The following is an 18,964-nucleotide window of genomic DNA, read 5'->3' as shown; positions in this document are numbered from 1 at the left end:
TGGCAATTCCGGGGTCAGCGTCAGGAGTGAGGGCTTGTCACCCCCTTTGTCCGCTGCCTGGATTTACATGCAAACCCTTTTTTCTTGCCTTTCCCCTCAGGCAAACCTTGCCGCGTGTAGGGAGGAAGGAATCTTACTATTTCCTTCTGTTTTCCTTAATGTATACTGAAAGCATTTAAGTATTTTCCCATGCCATGTAGGGAGGGAGGAAGCAGGGAGTTTTAGAGAACATCTTTGGCAGAGAAGGGTCCCATAGAAGCACTGGCTGTTAAAAGAGTATAACAAGTTCTATGACCATTTGCCTGGTGACTTTCAGAGAGGAAGGAGAATAATGTATCCTTGGGTACATTTTAGGGACTGTGGGAAAAGGTACTAGCATTGACGAGGCACTTCTGTCTCTTAATAATAACAAATTCTTGAGTAAGGATAGTAGCACTTACCTTTATTAATGTGAAACTTAGTCTTAGGCCAAGGAGCTTTCTGAGGATCACACAGCCTGGGGGACAGAGCTAGGTGGCCTGCCCCAAGGCCCTGAGATCTTCCCATTAAATGACATGGCAGCCAGCCCGCGTGCCAGCTCAGGCTTGTTGGGGTGAGGAAGTCCCCGTGTTGGGTCAGAGAAATGCTTTTGTTGGTGGCTCTTTGTGAGCTGGTCCTGAGGAGGTAGGTCTGTGACACCTAAGCTGTTCAGATTAGACTAGAGGCGCAGCGCTGCACCCCTGGAAAATGCTACGTCAGCCCTTGTTGGCTGATCCCAGGTAGCCACGGGTCTGGCTTGGCATTGCCATCTGTAGCCATTGGCTCAGTCACCTTCTTGCATTCTTTCTCCAGCAGTGATGGTCAGAAAAGGTTCTGAGGCACAGGCGACACCTCCCGTTCTGTCCCTCTTCCCAGAGAGGCTGACACCCTCCACGGTTCCTTCCAGGTGTTGGCCATGGGCAACCTTATCAGTCGAGCATGGCTCACTGAAGTTCAAGGGACTTGTGATGGGTGACAGCACCTCTCTGGCCGAGTAACCCGAGTTTTTTATTTTCACCCTCTTTTTGGGACTGGTGTGAAGTGGAATTGTGCTAAAAACTAGGAGGGCCTCAGAGATTCAGGTGGTGTTTGTCTCTGAGAGGCACATAGTAAACAGGTTAGTATGCCATGAAAGGTGGTCATTGCCTTTTTAGCATTTCCTACTCCTTGGTTTCCAGGTAGGTAAATGCCATTTTCCATGTGCCTGGCAGAAGGTGCTGGTATTGAGGTTCTATCACCTTGGCCAACTGTGGCCCACAAGACAAAACCAGCCCACTACTGTTGCCGACTTCTGCCTGCTGTCATTTTGTAGAAGGATTTTTCTTGGCAAAGGGCCTCAGACAGTTAAAAGTGGGTAGGGAAATTATTGTTTAATGGGTACAGAATTTCAGTTTGGGATGACAAAAAAATTCTGGAGCTGCATAGTGGTGATGGTGGCACACAGTGTGAATGTACTTAATTATTTAAAAATAGTTAAAACAGTAAATTTTATGTTATATATATTTGACCACAATTAAAGCAAGAAAAAAAAAAGAACAAAAGAAAAAAGAAAAGAAAGAAAAGTGAGTAGAAGAGCAATCTACAGAAGTCACTCTTGGGTGGATGGACCTAACACTTTCCTGAGCCCTGGCTGAGAGCTGGGCATGTGCTAGGAATTTATAGGACTTTGTAAACCTTATGGTGACAAGTGGGAATGATTAGCCCCATCTTATAGCAAGATAAATTGAGACTCAGAATTGAAGTGATTTTCTTAAAATTACGCAGGAAGTGGGAGGTCCATCATTCGACCTCATGTCTTTCTGAACTGTTTTGCTGTATATGTCTAAAGGAAAGCTGGAAAAATTGGGGCAAAACAGTTTGGGTTTTGGTTTTTGCCCAAAGGACTTTTTAAAATGGTACAAAAGTACTTACAATGTTCATTTGGTCACTTTTACATCTTTTCCTTGGGCCCTTACCCCTCTCCTTGACATGGAGGAATGGTCGTTGCCCTCAGAGCGTGGGGGAGCCTGGACCATGCTGAGCCTCCTGGGGAGAAGGGTGCCGGCTTTGGGGCCCGGATGAGGGTCTGTAGACTCGTTTTGTTGTGGCTTCCCGAGAAATGACTGTGCATGAGCTGTTGGAATGACAGCAAGTGCAGTTGCTGGGTGCAGTCCCATCGTGGCCGTCCATATCCACTGCACACATGTGGTGCTTCCTGCCAAGATAAGCTAGCTTCTCAGTAATCACCCCTGAGCAACTCCCCCAACCCAGCAGGTGACGGCCCAGGCCCAGAGCTGCCTGGGTCTGCCCCGGGGCTTTCACTGGAGCCTGGCCATACTCCTGTCATCATTCTCATTTCTGATTTCGGCTTTTCCTATTTTCCCCTTATTTGTGCCCTTCTGGATTTCAAACTTGAACAGATAGCTTTTTGTTCCTGAAAGTGGAAACTCACTCGTCCTCTCCCAGTGGTCAGCTTTCCTGTTGTGTTGTCCTCATGCTTGAGGCATGTCAGCATTCCGGGTTTTTCCACCCTGCACCACCTCTCTGTGGTGACCGCAGTCTAACTTCTGATGAAGGAGCCACACAGGTAGTTGACAGGCGATGGTGACACCTGTGTAAGGCTCTGGGCTAATAAAACGGTATCACCATCCCGTACATGGCTGTACCTGGTTCGTCCATCATGAGCTGACTCAAATTATTTTATTTTGTATAAAGTAGACCTGTTGAAATGAAATGATTTGTAGATAGCACCAGACTGAGGGGGTGAGGGGAGAATCCACATTGAAAATGAAACTATGCGGGGAGCTTCAAGTAACTTCTTTAAGTTTTTTATTATTTCTTTTATTTTGAAAATGTATTTTTATGTTATTTTTAAGACTTTAAAAATTTATATTTTAGTAGGTAAACCAGTGAGGAAGAATGAGTTCTCTGAGTCTTGTTTTTCAGGCTCCTGTAAAACTAATAACAATTTCTACTATAAAATCCAGAACATTTTAAAGAAAAACTTAAAAATCAGATAATCCCTTTATCTAGACATAATTTGTTAGCATTTTGGTGTATGTTTTCATATATGCACATACTTTTTTTTTTTTTTTTAACAAAATGGAGATCTTACTATTTCCTTCTGTTTTCCCTAATGTATACTGAAAGCATTTAAGCGTTTTCCCATGCCATTAAACCAAGCTTAAAAACATCACTTGGATGGGCCATAGATTGTTGAACCCTTCCCATTTGGGGGAATATATTTTCAGTTTTGCTGTTATAAATAACATATCTTTGTGGTTAAATCCTTTGACCTCATCTATGATTATTTCCTTGGGAGAGAATCCTAAAAGTAGACTTAGTGGATCAAAGGATATACAAATTTTTCTGTTTCTTCTATATGAACAAATTGCTTTCTAGAAAAACTTGTACTCAAATAGACATTCTACCAGAAGAGAAAGAGAATGTCTGTTTTTCTCTTTAGCATTTGTCGTTTATAATCATTGGTAATCTGTTAAGTGAAAAGTAACATCTTACTGGTATCTTAATTTTAATTTGATTGTTAGTGAGCTTGAACACTTTCCCTGTGTTTATTGGCCACTTTTATTTATTTCATTAGATTGTTCGTGTCCTTTGCCAGTTACTCTATGAGGTGTTAGAATTTTTCTTGTAGATTTGGGAGAGCTTTATAAAGTCAGTAACCCTTTATCATAATTGTAGGTATTTTTCCCCACCAGCTTATTTGCCTCTTAGTTTTGTTGATTGTATGTATGTGTGTGTTCATATGTACACAACTTTTTATTTTCATGTAGACAGATGTATCTTTATGTTTTTTTCTCACTTTTTTGCTTATTACAAGTATTCAAGGTTTTCTTCTAAAGTTGGGGGATAAACTTTTAGTTTAATTCATTTGAAGCATATTTTGGTGAATAATATGAGTGGTAATCGATATCCAAAAGATCCCCTTTCCCAGCTCAGTCTATTGAAATATTGTTCCTTTCCTCACTGCCCTGTAATGCCACCTTTATCATATACTACCAGAGTGCCAAAAAAGTGTACACATTTTAAGAGATGTTCTCTATGTATTACTTTTCAAAGTTGAATTGCATTATGGTAGCAATGTGGAGGATGATGTTTGCTCAAAAGATGGCATTAATTAAATGAATGCTAATGTCATTCATTGTATTACAATTTTAATACAGTTTTTTCCTTTCTTAAAGTGTGTGTACATTTTTTTGGTGCCCTCTGTATATACTAATATGTGCTCGTCCTCTTTCTGGAACATATCATTTTCAATTTTTAGATGTTGTTTGGATTAAAGCAGCTTTGAGCCTTCTTTATCGCCCTTTTCCAAGATCCTTCTATAGAAAGTTAAAAGTCACTTTGTCTATGTTTAAAAAAGAAAAGTTCCCTCTGGGAATCAATTCAGTGGAAAGACAGTGGGGCTTCAATGCAAAAAAAAAAAAAAACAAACAAAGTAAAATGAGTAAGGATGCATTTCCCAAAATAAGACTTCGCACAGTTGTGAAAATTCAGTCAGGCATCTCGCTGAGTCTGTGCACCAGCTGAAGAATCCACAGGGCAGTGAATTGAAATAAAAATGGCTATTTTTGTGCTTTGAGACTCCTGCAGTGGAAGAACTTGTGCTATTTGCAATCCATATGCATTCTTCCGGTTTTCAGATTCTGCCACTTCCTGGCTTCTGTGTTTATTCTTAGGGCCACAGCTTTGTGTTCTGAAAACGGAGTATGTTCCAGTGCTGTTGGTCCGTAAGGCCTCATCTGCCCTTTCATATCTAGGTGGGAAGCTTTGACCCTGGGCAGGATGCCCAGGTATATTCCCAACTGTGAGACGACCCGTAGTTTCCTAATCCTGGTCCCTGGGGCTCCATAAGGTTTCTGTGAAGCATTTTATGCCCAACAATACAGACTGTAATCAGCTGAGAGAGTGTTGCATTGCTTATTTTATATTTTTGGGTTCGCCATAAAATTTTGTTTTGTCCATCGCTGAAATGTTCAAACAGTCCTGACCTAGTCTAAGGTCTTAGCATGCGAAAATCATGTTGTTCTGTACCTTCTCATACTATCAGCTCACCCAAATGTAGTCTCCAGAGGTCAAATTCTGTGCTCCTAAATTTGGATCCGATGTTTTCTCCCCCACCCTCTTTTTTTGGGGGGATTGGGGGTGTTCCTACTGCCTCGTGGCCTCTGGACATGCTCATCCTATGGCCACATACAGAGCTCCTCACTCATTCGTCTTTGTACCACGAGGAGTAGTTCATGATCCAAGCTGTGTTCTGTCTGTCTCAGGCAGGGAACGTGGTGACAGGAGAGATGGTAGAAGAACTGATTCTTTCCGGAGCAGATATAATCAAAGTGGGAATTGGACCAGGTAAGACTTGCTGGGAGCACAGCAGAAGGTGGGTGTGAGGCTCATGGAGTCTGGATAGGGCCAGAGGGAAGCTCATGAATGACCCATCCAGAAGTTTAAAGCACATTTCTTTGGAAACTACCATTGAGCTTTCGGAGGCTCCTAATTAGAAATGTCATTGAGCTACAGATTCCCCCTAGGGAACTTCTAAGTGAGCTTGGATGTGGTTAGAATGTGAGATCCAGGTTTCAGAACTTAACTGTGAAAGAGAAGAATGCACATTTTGTTACTGCCCCTTTACACCTTGAAGAGGAAGGTGAGGGGTAAAGAATCCATGGAGACAGTTAATGGACATGAACAACTCAAGTTTCCGTGAGTGTTTGAAGGCCCGCAAACATTGCAAATAGGCATGCAGCTGTGAGGTCATATTTGAACTTGACCTCTGGATAAGGCAGTTACCACATTTGGCTCCTCCTCTTATCTGTATCCATCTCAGATTTTGCCTGTATCTTCTCTGGCATTGTCTCCTAGGACTGCCCCTTGGCATTCTGGGTGGAAGAACGAGCCTTTCTGTCCTTATACTGGTGGCTCCATTTTCTCTTGGGACCAGTGGTGTTCACCATCCCCTTTGGCCATACAGGAGCATGAGCTTCCATGTTTTTAAATTCTTCATTGACGTGTTGTAAAATTCTTCCTTACACATCCATTATTAACCAAACACTAAAATGGGAGAGAAGGAAAGAAGATACACGTTTTCAGTTGGGAATAAAAAATAGCAAAGTCTTAAGAAAAAATATTGCCCACCCAAAAGACATTACCAAAACAGGAAGCAAACCATAAACGAACGTGAGAAGAGTATGGGAAAGTGCTGCTGGGAGGCAGAAGACGTTGTGTTGTGATTTGTGTTGTGACTTGCAGTTACCAGCCTTGAGGGAAAAGAATGTACTGAAGGAACTATTATGGAAGAAGAGCCCTAAAGTACCTAAGCTTTTAACACACAGGGAGAGTTTCAAGATTGAACTTTTTAAATTGCCTCTCACCTAAGCCAGTTTTTATAACATACTCTGAGCAAGAGGAAAGCCAACTCTGGTCTTTACTGAGTGTGTCATTACTGAAAAGTCCAAGAAAGGATAAGGCCCAGTTTTTCCTACTATGTAGGATAGGCTGTAATAGACCAGGCTTGTAGTAGAATAGAATAGGCTAACGATAGACCAGGAAGACTCTTTTTCCCAAAGGCAGGGGCACTCACCAGTCACCTGCTTAATCAGAAATAAGTGTTGAGTGTCTCGTAGCCGCCATTGTGCTGGTGGGTGCTGTACAGGACGTGAAGATGTGTAAGCGATCTCCTTGGATCTCAAAGAGCTGTTCTTGTTGTAATCTTGAGCATTCAGCTGTGCTAGTTTCCTTTGTGCATGTCCTCTGTGTATACATTGTTACCCCCGAAGATTTATTGTCCTTCCATTGTCGCTGTGTGCTCCCAGGCTGTCTGTTTAGAACAGATGTAACTGAAGTGAGAAAGAGCCTTTCTTGGAGCCTGATGTATTGGAGCCGCTTCTTTAAATTGATTGGAGATGATACTGACATTTCACAGATTCTTTAGAGTGAAAATACTGGGTATTGTGTATCTAAATGACAGCATTAAAAAAACGTTCATTATTGAGCAACTCCTGGGAACTGGAAAAAAGCATTTGAAATGGGCACTCCTTCCCCTCTAACTGGGAGAAAATATGTACCCAATTTTTCCTTTCAACCTGGGGCTTCATCAAGACCACTCCCATGCCTTGTCCTTCGCTTGTGCAGAATTTCAGGCCACTACAGCTGAGGCCCCTGCCTTCCGAGGGGTTATAAGACTCTAATTCTGCCTCACACAAGTGCATGTTTGGGTTAGAGGGTGGGGAGAGAAGCTTATTGGCTCCAGGACTGTGAGTGACATGTAAAGATGGACATAAAGAGATGGATTCTGGCCTGCAGCAGGATGGATGTGGTAGGAGGGCGTTCCCCTGTCCTTCCCTGCTTAAGCCAGGCCTGGGAGTATGGACAGGGCTCTTTCTCTGTCTGATCTTATCCTTAAAGGCTTCTGGGAGAAATTTGTGGAAAGCTGTGAAGCCACTGGTGGTGAGGGGGAGCAGGAGAGGAGGCAGGGGCTCAGAGTACCTCACCGCCAGATCTGGCAGGCAGTGGAGGAGTTCACTTCCAGCTTTTATACTGGCCCTGGGGCACCCTATAATTGACACCACAGGACATCCAGGAGGGACTGAGTGGTGAAGCAGCGGAGATAGGCATGTGGGTGACTCATTCATTCTTGAGCTCACGCAATCTTTCAGTGACTATTTATAGTGCCTTATTATGTACAGGGCTCTGCTCAGCACTGGATCCACAACAGTGAACATCCAACGAGCTTACCATCCAGCAGAGAAAACAGATCTTCAGTTCTTACACAAATAATTACTTAAATGCCTCTTTCTGAAATGAGTGCTGTGATGAACAACTTCCCTGAGGCAGTGACATTTAAGATGAAGCCTGGAAGATGAGAAAGGGTTGGCAAGACCAGGGGGTTGGTACAGAGGGGAGTGTTCGGACAGAGAACATCATGTACAGAGAATCCCTAAGGTGGCAAGAAAATCGCTGTGCAGGAGGAACTGAAAGGTCAGCGTGGCTGGAGCAGGTTAAGCGGGAGGAGGGGGAGAAGAGACCGTGGGCGAGGAGGGGAGACATTCAGGACTTTGATCGAGGTGGTCTCGGAGCAGGGGTGCTCACTTGCTGGAAGGGCAGGCGTTGAGCGAGGGGCATGTGCCAGAGATGCTGGTGCCCCTGGCATGACTCGGCCTGGACCTAACGGGTAATACTCTGTAGATGGTCAGCCAGGACTTCAGTTGCCTATGAGACAGGCAGAGGTTAAGAGGATGGATGCATCTGGGTGGCTGGTGTGAGTCTAGACATGGAGGCCGACCTTAGTCCGAGTCCAGGCTGGATGGGGACTCTGGACAGGGTTGGAGATGGACTGTGAGATCCTGAAAAACGAGGCTGGAGCATGTTGGGGACAGAGTTGAGTGAGCTGAGGGTGGAGGAATAGGGTTAGTGCTGACTCCCTTTTCTCCAGGGCTTATTGTAGGCCAGGCCCTGGGCCAGACGATTTTCATTCCTTATGCCATTTCATTTCCACCATAGCCCTGTATAGTCAGGGTTTTACCTGTGTTTCACAGGTCAGGCTCTAAGACATAGAGAAGTTAGTAATTTGACAAAAATTGTAGGTAAAGAAGGCTGAAGACCATGGGAGGAATCTGAGAGTGCCCTTGCCGTATGGTGTGGTTGTGTGGACAAGTGAAGGAAAGTGGGGAGGAATGGGAGTTGAAGCATGGAGTCAGTGCTCGGCCATTAAGGGGGAGCTGAGGTCCTAGGGGAGAGTGAGTGGCAGGGTATGGGGTGCAGTGTGTTCTGGACGAGCAGATGACAGTGATGAGGACCCGAAGGGGTGCATGGCCACTCAGTGTGGTTGTTCGGCTGCTGGGCAGCCCCTCCCCTCGTACCTTTCCTCTACCACGGCAAGTTCATCCTCAGTAAATTGGGGCAGAGCTGTCATTTTGTGTCACGTTCTGCTCATTCATAACCATCTGTCTTTGGGGTTCACTTCTTCCATCCAGGTTCCGTGTGCACTACCCGCACCAAGACAGGGGTGGGGTACCCCCAGCTGAGTGCCGTGATCGAGTGCGCTGACTCTGCCCATGGCCTGAAGGGGCACATCATCTCTGTAAGTCTACCAGCAGGGCTGGGGGATGGATCGGGGAGCGTCTCGGGATTGCAGGGCCCTGCTTCCTGCTTGCCCGTCACCCAGTGGCATCGCGTGGGCTTGGGTGTGAGCAGGGAGTGCAGTCACAGCAGAGACACAGGCCTTGCTCCCCACTTACTCTAGTGAGCGAGGTGGGCACATTAGTTAGTAACAACTAGTCAGAGACAATTTGAGGTGGTAGGTAGCATGATGGGGGATATGTGGGGAGATTTGGGAAAATGAGAAGGCCACCCCAGACTGAGTGGCTTAAACAAGAGAAATATATTGTCTCACAGTCCTGGAGGCCAAAAGTCCGAGATCAAGCTGTCAGCAGGCCCATGAAGGCTTTGGGGAAGGCTCTGTTGCAGGCTTCTTGAGCGTCTGGTTCCTTGGCTTGTCACGCCATAATTCCAGTTTTCACGTGGCGTCCTCCCTGTGTGCATGTCTGTCTTTGTGTCCAAATTTTTCCTTTTTATAGTCCTGTTGGATAAGAGACCCACCCTACTCCAGTATGACCTCATCTTAGCTAATCACGTCTACAGTGGTGTCAGATGCTACCAGCGGCTCACTAGTTATAGTGATAGCAGATTCAGTGGCATATTGGGGGCAGAAGTTAGATTTTGTGGGTTGAGAAATATACAGGAAGGAGATGAGGGGAGGCAAAGACAATGATGTACCAACACGTTCATGAAGCTCCTAGAGCAGTACCATAGTACTAGGCTACTAAATCTTACCAATTGAATGAATGTCAAGTTGAAATCCTCAATTTATTTGTAATTCCCCACCTTGTCGTCGTGGGCACCATTCACACAGTTGAAGAGAGTTATCATGTCTCTTCCGTTCTAGAGGAGATGCTCAGAACAGGACAGAACATGTCAGGTATAATTGGACAGACTCGGATAGAACTAGGGTTTCCACTTACGTGGATGACATATATATGTCCAATTTTCTTTGTCTAGTTTTCTTCCAGTTGTTGCATTTCATACTTTAGTTGCTGAGTTAGCACATCCGTGCCATTGAAGTTCAGAAGGAAGCCATAGCATGGATTCTGGTCAGCTGGGGCTTAACACCCAAGAGGCTGGACTTGAATCAGGTTTCTGTTTATTGTGGCCCAAATGGGCTTCTGCTAGGCAGAGAGCTGAGACATTCAGGATACTCCTTGCAAAGATGAAGATTACGGTGTGACGAGTTAATTTTGTTAGTCATCTGCTAGGGACATCACAACAAAGGAGAGAATTTTAAAGGTGGAAACAGCTTTAGAAAGCAGTAATGGCTGTCATTTATTGAGCATCTACTATCTGCCAGGAATAATACACATTTAATCTTTAATCCTTGGAACAACCTGACAAAATAGATGTTATCTTTATTTGACAGGTGTGTTAGGGTTCTTTAGAGAAACAGAACCAATAGGAGATGTGTGTGTGTGTGGAGAGAGAGAGAGAGAGAGAGAGAGAGAGAGAGAGAGAGAGAGAGAGAGAGAGATACGTGTATTATAAGGAATTGGTTCACATGATCATGGAGGGCGAGAAGTCCCAAGATCTGCAGCGTGAGTTAGCAAGCTAGAGATCGAGGATTCTTGATGGTGGAGTTCCAGTCTGAGTCTGCAGGCCTGTGAACCAGGAAGAGCCAATGTTTCGGATGGAGTCAGAAGGCAGGAAAAAGCCCATTTCCCAGTTCAAAGGCAGTCAGTTAGGAAATATTCTCTCACTTAGGGAGGGTCAGCCCTTTTGGTCCATTCCGCGATTGGATGAGGCTGGCCCACATTAAGGAGGGTAGTCTGTTTTACTCAGTCTACTGATTCAAATGTGTTAACCTTATCCACAAACACCCCCACAGAAACATCCAGGATAATTTTTGACCAAATATCTAAACACTCCATGGCCCAGTCAAGTTGACACATAAAATTAGCCGTCACACCAGGTGAGGAAACTGAAGCTTAGAGACCTTAAGTAGCTTGTTCAGCATCACACAGCTGGTGGGCAGAACCAGCGCTCAAACCAAGGGCTGTTCACCCCCAGTGTTCCACTCCTTCCCTGGCCCTCCCTCATTTAGAAAATGAGCCTCAGAGGGTGAAGAGCTTGCTGAGGTCACAAAGAATGCACGTCTCTGCAGGACCCCGGGGCTGCTCCTTTCCTTACCATGTTGCTTTGGGAGACTTCAGCTTTCTCTCTCCTTTTCCTTCGTCCTTTGCCCTCAGAGTCCTCAAGCATCAGCGCCCACTGAACTATTTGAAGAGGAGGCATCTGAACTGATAACCAGTGGCTTGGCCTTGGTAGTGCTTCACAGGACCTAAACGAAAAGTCGTCTGACTAGGGTGGCTGGGAACACTCCTATCTCTTCTTTATTCACATTCCACATTTTAATCAGTGCATTTTGTGAAGACATAGAGAACATGCTTATCGAGTCGGAGGAGGCCCAGTGTTTTGAGAGGCTGTTAATGACGGAGGGTTGGGTTAATTCAAAGCCACCCCAACCCGCTCCTTCCCGACACCAGTCATTAGTGCTCTCATCTGCTCACTGACCCACAGCAAAGAAATAAAGGTGGATCAGCAAATTTCCTGTAATTGTATTGATTTAATATCGTACTTTCAGCTAGCTAGAGCATTATTTAGAAAGACCTAAACAAATTCTTTCAAATAATTTTTTTAGGCTTGAAAAATCCCCCAACAAAATAGGTTTAGCCTAGAAAAAGTTGGAAAATACAAATAAAGGGAAAGAAAATAAAGATGACTAGAACTGCCATCATCTTAAGATACCCACTGCTAATATTTTGATAGGTATTCTAGACATTTTTAGAGTTTACTCTTAACCAGGATTCTAATCTTGTTTTTCCATTATTATAGCCCTGTGACCTTGGGGCAAATCACTCAAACTTTCTGAGCCTCCCTTATTTTCTTCCCCCACCTATAAAATACCAACTTCAGGTTCTTGTGGTGTTTGAATGGAACAATGAAGTTTGGAAAAATTCCCTCTGTCTGCCCCCTGCGTGCTTTCACCACCCCATATTTTAGGGATGAGCAAATATTTTTAAGAAGAGGTATGTTCACAACTTGCAGATTGAATCACCACCACTCATGTGATGTGATGCCTTTCCTACTGAAATATAATGTTAACACTCTTGAAAAACAAAACAGGTAACCCTTTGAATATTTGTATACAGTTTTTTTTTTAAACCACCTTCCAGCAGCTTTGAATGTTGATGCATGAAAATCAGTGTGTATCGTAGAGTGCAAGGGTTGCCCTACTGCTCTGCGTCCTGAGCACAGGAAAGGATGCTTTGAACAACTTTTGCAGATTACCTGTAAATGGTAGTAGGGAGCAGACTGCTGTGCCCTGAAGCATGAGGGGATGTTGGGTTGCACCAGATTAAAGGTGCAGTCCAGCTGGCTTGGTCTGAGCGGTCTGTTTCATAGACACACACACCAAAGCAGAGTGAGCAGATGACGTCATAAGTGTGCTTTCCTCTCCGTGGCACATCACTAAATCCTATTAACGGTGGGCATCTTGGCCCATCCTGAAAAGAGAAGAGCTCATTTTCTTGGGGTTCTAGTACCTCTGCTCTTCTGAGTCAGGCCTCATCACTGACCACAAGAAAGTGGCATGTCACGGCCCCACATGAGACAACCTAGCAGTCAAAAGTACTCACAAGCAAGTGGGCAAAAGACTTAAGGGGTGTGTGTGTGTGTGTGTGTGTTTAAAGTCCCGTATGTTAGGGACCTATTTTAATGGGAGCATGAGTTTAATCTTTCGAGGTTATAAGTTGGAAACTATTGTGTAGAACTGGTTTGGATAAAGAGATGAAGTACTTGAAAAATATGTGGCGGTACAAGTGAAGGGTGTATGGAGTTGTACCTTTGAAAGAGTAAGTAAATATTCTGGAGCTCGGAAGCGCTAACTAGATATACAGAACCACAAACCCTATCACTGTCGTCACATGGAGGGCTTTGGCCAGTTGCTTTAAATGGAGAGACTACCTCTGCAATAATCATTCTTTGGCATCCGGTGGCCCTCTGGGGGTCAGGGAAGCCACATACGAATAACACAATTGACTGAGGAAATACTTGCAGCTAGTAAGTATTTATAAAAGGGAAAGATCTAGCCTTCGCACCTACATTTTGATCAGAACTGCAAAGAAGTAATGAAGCTGTATTTGAGTTCTAGATCCTGGAGTGACAGGCCTGAATAGCAGATAGAAAAAACAGGACTGTGACCCCATATCCTCAGTTGGAGATGCTATTGGTAAAGTGGTTCCAGTTCCACATAGAGGCCCTCCAATTCCAGAGGCACACACATCTTCCTGCTAATTGTAAAGCAAGGTAGTGTGGTGGCCTGTGTTTCCTGTGTTCTTCCCAAGGCTTGTCTGGCTGCTCCAAGGAAGGGTGCCACCTTCTGGGGACAGGCACTTCCCTCTGAGACCGCGGTGTTTCTCCAAGGCCCACGCTGAGTCCAGGCTCTGTCACACCTCGCTAGTCCTGAGCGCCACTCTGCCTGCCCAGTGCCTTTGCTTCCTTGCCTCTCCCTATTGGGTCTGGCTCCTACTCCAGGCCACCCTCGCGGCCCTTTGCCTCCTCACACCTCACACAGGCGACATTGCGAATAGCAGGGAGCCTGGTCATTTTGTGCCTTTTGTGTTTGTAAGGAAGCACAGTGGGCTTTGCATCCTAGAAAGCTGGTACTATGTTGCTGGTGTTTAAATGTAACACTTCCCCCTCCCCTCCCCTCCAGCTGAACTGTGCTGGGCAGCCCAAGATAACAGACTGTCCTGTTAAGCATTCAGGCAGCCCCAGGTGTCAGGAATGCATGTTTGACTCTAATGTACCCAGTTACATTACGTGAAGGTGAATTATAGACACATGCAGTGGCTGGAAGTATAAAGGAACTAACTCAGTGACCTTTCTGGCTCTTAAAATAATTCAGCGCTTGTACGAAATAAATCTCACCTCACACCAGGGAGGGAGGGAGAGGTGACTACCGAATGAGAATGAACTTGAATGGGAATGGCTAGGCGTGTTGTGTAAAGTGCTGGAGGAGGCTGAGGTCGGAGACCCTGCTGTGCTCAGCGGCTCCGCTGCATCCCATACTGGGGGCTGGGCGGGCGGATGGAAGGTGCCCTGTGGAGGTGAGTGTTTGACTTCGGCTCTGAAGGTTTTGTACTTGGCTTGGGGGCGGGGGCGGGGGGGGGGCGGGTATCAATTCCCAGACACCCCTGGGGAGAGGCACAGCCTTGGTGAGCTCCCACTTACATTCTCTTTACTCTTTCCGCTTTGAAGGACGGAGGCTGCACGTGCCCAGGAGATGTCGCCAAAGCCTTTGGTAAGGAGACGGAGGGTGGGGAGGGAGGTCGCTGCAGCTGCGTGCTGGTGGTGGGGTGGGAACTGGGAATGGGGTGGGAACCAGAATGAGCAGGTGGAACTTGGGGTATTTTGGGCCAGTCCTGAGTGTTCTCTCCCATGGTTTCAGGCCCGATTGGCCCAAATCCTAGCATCAGTTTCATTCTGGTTGATCACAGAGCAAGCCAAGTACCCAGAGATAGATCTAGGGGTGACCTCCTGCCAGCCGGGAATGGGTGAAATCATGGCTCAGAAGGCTCAGGGCACCTGTGGAAAAGGACAGTACCAGGTCGGATGTGCAATAACTTCAGCGAGGGTCTTTGGGGCTTCACTTGGGGAGATCCCATACTAGGAGGGACGCCTTCCCGGCATCAGTTTCTCACCAGAGGCTGAGGAGCCCATTCCCCACTAGGGGGCAGCAGTGTCCAGCTGTGAGCCAGTGGGGTGGCACCCTGGGCCCCAGCCTGGGATCTTGGGTTTTTCTTGGGAAAGCGCTAGAAAGTCAAGATGCTAGAAAGTCAAGCATCTCAACATGACGTGCAAACTGTTCAGAAGTCAGAGCTGGCTGCACAACTGGGGCCTCCAAAGGGTGAAGTGGGAACCATGTGATCTGGCAGGAGTTAGAAACAAAACTCCCCTGGACCCACCGTCCTTTCCTTATGCCAGGGCTGCATTTGCTGCTGATGTATTTTTTCTTTTTCAGTGGAGGGAAACTTTCTGTCTTAAGCATTCTTAAGGGATGCCAGTGGCTCTTCCCCTTACCTGTATTCAGCGATTACTTCCTGTGCTCTTCTTCTCCAGTTCAGAGTCCATCCCATAGAAAGTCTTAGGCCTAGGCATTAGCTCTTCGTCCTCCTCCTCCTCCTCCTCCTCCTCCTCCTCCTCCTCTTCGTCCTCCTCCTCCTCCTCCTCCTTTTAAAAAAAATTTAAACACTGATAGTGACAGAAGGAAATAGTCAGTGTTCTCAGCAGCAGAGGCAAGTGACAAGGTCAGGGTCCCATACACGGGCAGAGCAAGGAGAAGTCAGGACGCCAGCTATACTAGTGCGATCCCTTAGCCTTAATGTAAGGACCACCAGCCAAGGACATTTTTGCTATTGGCTTTTGAGCTGCATCTTCTTAATATGGATGCCTGTTCCCTCTTGGGTGCCCTGCTAATAGCACATACCGTGCTGCTCCCTGCTCAGAGTGGGAGCTGAGTACACTGTAGAGTGATTGGGCCTAAATAAGGACCTCGTAGATAACAGATCTGGGCGGTTCCTGGCGTCTTTTCCTCATCTGTGGTCCTTCAATATGTGCAGATCGGAACTGAGTGAGCTTGAGGGAGAGGGACTGTGTCAGGGAAAATGCTGGTTAGAAAAAGACATGAGCTTGTTCAGAAATGAAAATAACTGGAAGCCACTTCAAAGCATTGTTTGAGGAGATCTGTGCTCTGTGTTCCTGCTGTTTACATCTGCTCCCAGGGTTGTGGTCATCAGGAGGCCTGGCTGGACACCAAGTCTCCTCTGCCCCCTTGTGATCGTGGCAGGGGGGCAAGGAGCCAGCATTTGTGCTGGGACCCTGCAATGAAGGGTCTGCAAAGCTTATTGCCAAGTGGGAAGGTCCTAGTGTGCCTGCTTGCCTGGCTGCGGGCCAAGGGGCCAGCCCTGCGGAGCCTGTCTTTCTCTAAGGCTGAGCACATGCTCCACAATCCCCTTATATTTAAATCACCAGATGGAAGAGGTCAAGGGTACTTTTCAGGAGTTCCTGTGCTTGCTCCTCCGTGTCCTTCATCCGAATTCCTTAATACATCTGTACCCTGATATCCTCGAATTCTAAATGTAAACCCTCACCAGGAGTTACTCAGAAGGAGCAGGCATAGTAGTTTCTTACTTAATAGTAGAGAGCCACTCTGCACAGTTACCCGTGGGGAGTGGGGACTGTTTCTATTTTGTCCGTATACACTTTCTACTTTCCTGACAACTAGTCATTCTGTATCTCCCATGTGCCAGGCACTGTGATAACCCCTGGGAACACAGCAGTGAGCCCTGGGGACACTGCTGTTCCAGCTGTTCTGGTCTTGTTCCAACATAGACTACAAAGGCAACTTCAGTCCCCTGTGCACCTGTCCTGGAAGTTCCATGTTATTTGCTGATTAATAGGGGATATTATTTACTCTGGAAGTCAAATATTTATCACAACAGAGGTGTAGGTAGCGTATACATGATATATACACGCGTATGTACAGGTTTCTCTCCTTCATGTCCAATCTCTAGTGTTGGGACATTCGGTCTGGTCTGTTCTGAGGTCCTTTCATGATCTACACAAACAGAATGAGAGATGCTGAGAGCTTAAGGTAGACCAGATGCCGGATGAGGGTGCTGTAGAGGAGTTACTGAATTAAGTATGAGATTGGACAACGTGCAGTCTAAGCTGCCGTCAATTCTTAATGTTTCTCTGATTCTAAATGAGTCAGACCTCTGAAAGTTGGTCGTTCACAACCAGTAAGGATCGTCCAGGGTATTCGCCAGCAAGCTTCAGTCGGCTGCATTTGTTTCCTGAGTATTCAGTGCCCCTCTCCCTGTCAGGGGAACCTTCTTAACTTTTCTCAAAAGGGGAGAGGTTGAGCTTTTCTCTTAATTATAGCTAGAAAGAGGGTGAGTTGGGAACAGCACTTGGATCTTTCCAGGGCGGATCTTTTCTGAGCTCTTTTCTCTGCTGCTTTCCTTTTGTCCCCATGGTTGGAGTTCAGGAGGCGGAGCAGATTTTGTCATGCTGGGAGGGATGTTTTCGGGCCATACGGAGTGTGCTGGAGAACTGATCGAGAGGAACGGGCAGAAGCTCAAGCTCTTCTACGGCATGAGCTCCGAAACAGCGATGAAGAAGCACGTGGGAGGCGTAGCCGAATACAGGTAAGGGGCAGAGCCAAGGCTTTGCATTTGGTGAGGACTCACATTTCTCCTGCTTCTTTACAGAGATGGGTTAGAAGTAGGTCTCAGAGAATATCAATTCTGTTTAAAGTACTGCGGGAAGGAGCTAGAATACCTATCTTGCCTCTTTTTAGATAGCCACAGTTTTTACCCATCCAGCATTTGCAGTGTCTGGGGCCCTCAAAAGGCAGTGCAGAGCAGAAGTGTTTTGGGATGGTTGGACATGTGAGCAGCGGTATGTGTGAGTTGGTGTGACTCCTGCTCAGCCAGTCCTGGAGGTGACACTGCAGACTTCCAAGGGGTGGGCAGGGGTATTATCTCCTTGTCCTGCTGGGAGCCTTTGCTGCACCATCCCAGTGACCTCTAATCTCTGGCCTGGGGCGAGATCAGGCTGCAAGGGCTGTTGAAGCATGGGTCTCCCATTGCGCAGGAAGCAGGTGTGACCTGGACCACTGCATGGAGGTCAGGCCTTTCTTAAAGAACGCCATGTTTCACCTCCAATAGCTCACCCAAGACTCTCACCTGCTTCTACGCTCTGACAATTGACACAGGCAGCATTTGTGGCCATTTAATTGTGTCACTCACTGCAGGAGGGATGTTCTGCTTATTTATTTATTGTTTTAAATCCATCATCCCCAAAGATAACCTGGCCTTTATTTCACTCCCATCTTCATTGTGTGCATGTGTATTTTAAGAACCTTGTGACAGAATATACCCACTGCCCTGCCCTGCTCCGGACAGCCTGCTGGTGCTTCTCACTGGGGTCAGCCGTGGTGCCAGGCTACAGAGTGGACAGGACCGAAGGTCTGGCCACCTCAGAAAGAAGTGCGCTGTGAGTGGGCTGGTGGCTTTTCTCCAGGAAGTCTTAGGCACTGGGATGGAAACCCAAGTCCGCCCTGGCTCACACCCTCCGTTTCCTTCCATTACTTCTACACCTAAAAGCTTATTTTGGGGACATGGGATTCAGATGCATTATATAAGGTTCAAACCAAACTAGAGGTAAAAAAAAATCCCCCAAATCCCAGAGCTCCCCTGAGGTTTACAGGCGGTCGGGTGGCCGGGTGGTGTGGGGTGCTCTCCCAGACCTCTGTTCTTCAGTGAGGTACTGGGGGACTGACTTCAACCCTCATTCTCTCTAGTCTTTTACTCTTTTGGAGGGAACCTCAATAAAAATGATGATAGTGTGGGGAAGCCAGGGTGGGAAAGAGGAGTAGGGGACTCCATTTAGACCTTCACCCTGACAACTTCAGGCAGTCAAAACAAGGGGACAGTGCTTCCCATGCAGCCTCAGAAGACGCTCTATCTCCCATGTGGTAATGGATGGAAGAGGGGGGAGGGGGGAGGAGAGGATTACCACCTCAGTGCTAACCTGGAACTCTGGCCAAGAAGTTCAATGCTTTACCATCGTCACCATCCCGGGCCCTGTGCAGGGTCTCCTAGCTACTGGATGTAAGTGGAGCCATTGTGATTCAGCAGCAGCTAGATACTTTGCCTGGAGTACATTTTTTGGCCCTCCAGCTGTTACATCTGTGTTGTGTTCTAAGAAAAGCAGATAGGGAAGGCCAGACTAGCCGCTAGCTCAAACAGAAGCCAAGGGGCCGAATGAAAAA

General features: G+C 46.5%; 1 protein-coding gene and 1 long non-coding RNA gene across 2 annotated transcripts in view; one reads left to right on the top strand and one right to left on the bottom strand.

The window, feature by feature from the left end:
• GMPR (guanosine monophosphate reductase) overlaps positions 1–18,964 on the top strand; it is a 37,000-nt gene that overhangs the window by 15,635 nt on the left and 2,401 nt on the right. Inside the window, exons 5-8 of the mRNA XM_019742970.2 lie at positions 5,289–5,370; positions 8,991–9,097; positions 14,386–14,428; positions 17,177–17,336. Of these exons, the coding sequence (XP_019598529.2) occupies positions 5,289–5,370; positions 8,991–9,097; positions 14,386–14,428; positions 17,177–17,336 (392 nt within the window). The remainder of the gene's footprint in view (positions 1–5,288; positions 5,371–8,990; positions 9,098–14,385; positions 14,429–17,176; positions 17,337–18,964) is intronic.
• Positions 10,598–15,475, bottom strand: LOC141572143 (uncharacterized). The gene is made up of 3 exons (XR_012497319.1): positions 15,208–15,475; positions 11,254–11,404; positions 10,598–10,724 (listed from the first exon to the last, which is right to left on the bottom strand). It is a non-coding gene; the product is annotated as an uncharacterized LOC141572143 (long non-coding RNA).

The sequence above is a fragment of the Rhinolophus sinicus genome, linkage group LG06 (genome assembly GCF_036562045.2).
Source record: "Rhinolophus sinicus isolate RSC01 linkage group LG06, ASM3656204v1, whole genome shotgun sequence".
NCBI classification, from domain to species: Eukaryota; Metazoa; Chordata; class Mammalia; order Chiroptera; family Rhinolophidae; genus Rhinolophus; species Rhinolophus sinicus.
The sequence above is the reverse complement of the archived record's forward strand: the minus strand, read 5'-3'. Positions and strand labels throughout refer to the sequence as shown.